A 5,294-nucleotide genomic window follows, 5' to 3' on the forward strand; every position below is an offset into this window, starting at 1 on the left:
CGGTTGCTTAGGGCTGTAAAGGCTGCACGAGGCCGCGGTCCACGGCCGTCGACCATCTGTCACCGTTTCTTCTCGTGCTTGCAGCGGCCGGTAGTTCTTTGGCTGTGGCGGCGGCGGCGATGGGTGCTACTGGTGCATGCACCTTGACTGCGGCCGGAGCAGGGATTTTGACTCCCCTGCGAGGGTTTTCTTCCCTTGCTCTAGCCCCAATCCGATGGTATCCCAGCCGGTACCTCGAGTGCGACGGCAATGACGAGGGCCGGGGTAATGAAGGGGTCGTCGGCTGCGGTTCCGGCATATCCGCCGCGGCAGGGCCATTGTTCCCGCCAGGGTTTGGTTTGTCGCTATTTGCTCCACCTCCACTTCTGACGGCACCCTCTCCAGCACATACGAACACGCTAAGTACACTTCTGTCTTTTGCAGATTTGACTTTTGGACCGGTTAGGTTTTCTTTGGGTAGTTGCTTCGATTCGCCTCCAATCGTTTTGATCCAAGCGGCGATAACTATGAGTAGTGTACCATTGTTAGTATTGCTAGGATTGGTAGGATTACTATGATTGCTGTCATGAGTGTAGGATTGCTTGCCTAGAATGTGTGCATGCTATGTAGGATTGAGAGGATTGCTCGAGTAGAATGTGCATGATCAGTGTAGGACTATGTATGCTTGCGTGCATACTATGTGCTTGCTATGTGTGCATGTATAATGTGCACAATGAGGCAATGTGATTGCTATGATGAGTGCATTGACCTAGGCAATGTACATTGCTATGATCGGTGCATTGATCATACCAATACACATTGCTCAAATCATAGTTGTGGTCCTCTCTTCCTCTCCTTGCGTCGTCCCCGCGGGCGGCCGGGGGGAGCCCTAGATCCGCCGCCCCTCGCCTCTCCCCCTCCTCTGCCCCTCCTCGCCGCCACCGGCGCAGGTCGCCGGGCGAATCCCGCTCGGCCAGGGCGGCGGCGGGGCCTTCTTTTCCTCCTGCCCGAGGGTGGCGGAGCGGGACGCTCTCCTCGGGTGGCGGCGCGAGCGTGGGGCGCGGTGGCGCGACGGCACGGACTGGCGGCGATGACTGTTGGGCGTGTGGTGCGTGCGGACGGCTACGTGGCGGCGTCCCCTCCCGAGCCGGCGGCGGGGTCTGGTATTGGGCTCTCTGGCGGTGCAACTGGGGCCTGGCTCGGGCCGCCCTGCTCCTCAGGCGTGGTGTGGCTTCAGGCTGCTGCTCGTGCACAGGGCCGACGGCCGGTGGTGGTGCGAGCGGGCTGGGCTTCGGCCAGATTCGGCCGGATCTGTGGCCGGGCGGCCATTTGGTGGCGCAGGGAGGTGGTGGGGGTCCTTCTGTGCTTCCTGGTGGGTGGATGGCGGCGGTGTGGGCATGCATCTCGCTTCGTGCGGTACGGGCGGTGCGGGTGGGGGGGTGCCTCCTTTTCCAGGGTTTGGATCGACGGAGGTCCAGCTCTAGGGTTCGTGCCTGGGCAGGCCAGCTCAGGGCCCGGGCGGATCGGAGCTTGAACTTCCGGTAGGAGAGGTCAGGCTTGACCCGGGATGTGCTCGCGGGTGGTGCTCGTTCTCCCCTCGCGGGCATGGTGGTTGGTTCTCCGCTATCTTGTCGGGCAGATCGGCATCGGTGACCATGGGTGAGGCGTCGCGCAAGCGGGCTCGGCGGCGGCCATCGGTAGTCACGGGGTTGTGTTCCCCCGGTCCGCCGGGACTGGCTGGGGACGCAGGTGTGGACGCCCCCTACTGTGGGGGCATCGACCCAGATCTCGTGACTGATGTCGGGCTACGAATGAAAGGAGACCCCTTTCTTTCCTCCTTCTGAGGTTGGTGTTCCGTGATGTGGACGGATGGTGGCGGCTTGGACGTGGATGCCGGAGCGGCGGCTTCGGATGGCGGTCTGCATGGTTGGCTCTCCAGTGGGCACCATGTTGGTGGTGGTGGCTCTCCCTCTTGGTCGTGTGGCGGCGGGAGGGTAGCGGTGGGTGGCTTGGGCGTTCTCCCTGTCTTTGGCAGTGGCGTTGCCTCGATCCGGACCTGGGATATCGAACTCGCTGCTCCTGTCCTGATGACCTCGTGGTGGTACGAGGGAGATGCCGAGTGAAAGCTCTGCGCTTTGTCGCCAACGACGGCGACGCTTGCGGGCGTCGTTATCTTCCTGAAGACGTCGTCCTGGCGCTCTTCGTGCCAGAGTTCCGGGTGGAGACCCTTGTCCCTTCTGGACTCGGGAATGGCGACGCTCTGCGCCATTCTCCCTCCTCGAGGCGTTGTCGCGGAGCTTAGGTGTTTAGGACATTGCGTAGCGTCGTACTCGGTTATCCCAATGCTTTCTTTCGGTAGCATAGTCGTGTTCTGCGTGATCCGATTATCTTGGGATTGACATTGTATGAGAGCTACGTCACCATCTTGTATCGTTCGATCGTGTACTTGGTTCGGTGATTGCTTTATATATAAAGCGGGGAAAGCTTGTGTCGAGAGAATCATAGTTGTGCAATTCTCACCCGTGTGTTGTTAACTGACAAGGTGATAAAGAAGGTGTGGGGTCGAGTCAGTGGTGGGGTCTTTTTCGTAGAAGGCACGGAGGATATCATCCCTGAAAACCGTTGGTGAGCAAAGATTGCAGTGCCAGGGAGGAGGTAGGCAGTTGTGTGGAGGACATCATCCCTGAAAACCGTGGGCAAGCAAAGATCACAGTGCCGGGGAGGAGGGAGGCGGGTGCAATGCCTTCGCCGACGGTTGGCCACAGGCCGAGGCTTGAGCAGGAGCCAGCAGAACTAGCGTCGGTTCTATGTGCAGATCGTCATCGAAGACGATCTAGCCTTCCTCATCATCCCCAGGGCTTTCCAGCAGTGATGCGAAGGTGGATCTAGATCCGCCTTCTGTGACATTCCAGCTTAATAGGAATGATAGATTACTCATATCGAAAGGAACCTCAAAGTTAAGTATGCTCGGCTTGGTGAAATTTAAGGGTGGGTGACCGACTGGGAAGTTGTTGCGCACAAGTGAGGACAAATGCGCATGAAAGACTAGTGTTGGTCTGTGGGGCCAATCTAGATCCCAGGCGCAACGGTCAGGTACCGGTGGGTTTGGTCGGGGAGTTACAATTGGTATCAGAGCCGACCCTCACGCAAAGTGGTGGAAAGGTCACGACTTTTGAAAGGGGTGAGCAGAACAGCACATTGCACACAACCAAACAGCTGTGATTTGTATCTGCTCACCGCTAAACCACACATGCAGGCGTCCAAACATCAGGCACAAAACTGCTCAGCAGTGCGATGCAGACAACCTCACGGCTAAACCACACATGCAGGCGTCCAAATATCAGGCACAAAACTGCTCAGCGGTGCGATGCAGACAACCAAACTAGTTGCACACCGTGGCTCAGAGGTTGTTTCCACTCAGCCAGGCCCAACCGAGCCACATATGCAAAAGGCCAAAAAACGACACAGGTAACCAAATAGGCCCTAAGTGACCTGACGTCTCGAGGTCGAATCCTGGCACATTTTTCTCGGGTTCGATTTATTTCTCCGTTCAACTGACAAAGGGGACCAACATGTTGCACTGAGATACAATGATTTATTATTCTTTTATATGCTGACAAGTGGGACCCACACGCCACATAGGCAGGTTTAACAGCTACAAACAGAATGTGCGCCACGTAGGCAGAGGTTAAGGGCTACAGACAGAAAGGGCAGTTGCACTGTATTTGCACGTTGGGGTAAGTTTGAGCCAAACGTGTATTTTACAACTTTAGGTACCAAAGTGACCATCGAGCGCAAGTTTAGGCACTCCCAGTGTATTTACCGAGAAAGGGTTTCCCCCCGCTACTCCCAGTGTATTTACATCGTTTTTTCTAAGGACTTCTGTGACATTAAAATTGCTCTTGGTACACCTGGAACTCCTTTATTCTCAGTTTTCATGTTACTAACCTGTTATTATTACTACGATACAGATCGCTGCTATAGAGGTTCCAGAGGAATATATGGGATCAGTTGTCGAGCTATTGGGGAAAAGGCGCGGACAAATGCTTGACATGGAAGCTAGTGGGTTCGTGCTGTACTCTAGATTATCCTCACTCGAAAAATCTTTTGCATTTTTTTTGATACAGAAGAGAAAGAAACTAAGGCTTGTTGCCAACAAAGTTACTTATGTTCCAACCCAACTATATTGCATGCATCGTTGCCAGTCTACTATAAATTGCTTGTTCCTGATATTGAGTTGTTGCCATAACGAGACCTTTCAAATGGCAGGCCAGAGGGAACTTCATTGCTGAAATACAAGGTTCCAACCAGAGGCCTCATTGGGCTCCGAAATGCAATTCTAACAGCTTCTAGGGGCAGAGCTATACTTAACACAATCTTTGACAGCTATGGCCCGTGGGCTGGAGATATTAGTTCACGTGATCAAGGCTCATTGGTATGAATAAATGCCAACTTGAATATGAACTAGGCGACGATTATGTACATCCAGTTTGATCAAGTAAATATTGTGACAGACTAATAATGGTAGCTAAGATTCATTCAAGTAAATAATTTGATAGACAAATAAGTAGGTAAGATACATTCAACAACTTGACACTAAACAGTGCATGTATATCGAAAGAGAAAAATAGTTAATTACCTTGCCACTCTAGCCATCCTATCGGAGGGAATTATTTATATTTACTTGCAAGTACGAATGCAATATGAGAAATTCACCTATAGATATGATGGAGAAGCTGTAAAAATACTCCTTCCGTTCATAAATATAAGATGTTCTAACTTTTTTCTGAACCGGATGTGTATAGACATGCTTTAGTGTGTTTGTTCACTCATTTCAGTCCGTATGCAGTCCATATTGAAATATCCAAAACATCTTATATTTTTGACTTCAGGGAGTAGATATTTGCACCATTCGAGTTGTGGATCATCCAACTGCATATATATACCTTGCACTGGATGGCATATTAATCCTTAACAAAAACAAGGAATGTCATAGTAATCTATTTCAGGTTTCCTTACCAGATTGGAGTACCCAAAAATAAATAAATTATGTAGGCCATATATACATGCCTTCACGTTGATGCACTATAATTTCATTTAGGTATATATTGACGAGCATAAGGTGAGCTCAACGTTCACCCTGGTAGCAACTCGAAAAGTAAATTTTTATTTTTATTAACCTACTGGCAATCTGGAATGCCGCAATGAAAAACATATAGTAATATGGAAAGGAATGAGTGGAATGGCTCGCTCCGCCTCTCCCCTCCCGCCTAGCTCCGGTAGCTCCCCAGCCCCGCCGCCGTCGAATCCCCACC

The 5,294-nt window shown here is 52.1% G+C and overlaps 1 protein-coding gene across 2 annotated transcripts in view; it reads left to right on the forward strand.

Annotated features, from left to right (window-relative positions):
- Nucleotides 1–5,294, forward strand: part of LOC119324177 (putative elongation factor TypA-like SVR3, chloroplastic) — a 34,260-nt gene that overhangs the window by 15,715 nt on the left and 13,251 nt on the right. For both annotated transcript variants that reach the window (XM_037597941.1, XM_037597942.1), the window contains exons 11-12: nucleotides 3,951–4,045; nucleotides 4,249–4,414. In XM_037597941.1, the coding sequence (XP_037453838.1) occupies nucleotides 3,951–4,045; nucleotides 4,249–4,414 (261 nt within the window). The remainder of the gene's footprint in view (nucleotides 1–3,950; nucleotides 4,046–4,248; nucleotides 4,415–5,294) is intronic.

This window comes from Triticum dicoccoides, chromosome 6B, assembly GCF_002162155.2.
Source record: "Triticum dicoccoides isolate Atlit2015 ecotype Zavitan chromosome 6B, WEW_v2.0, whole genome shotgun sequence".
NCBI classification, from domain to species: Eukaryota; Viridiplantae; Streptophyta; class Magnoliopsida; order Poales; family Poaceae; genus Triticum; species Triticum dicoccoides.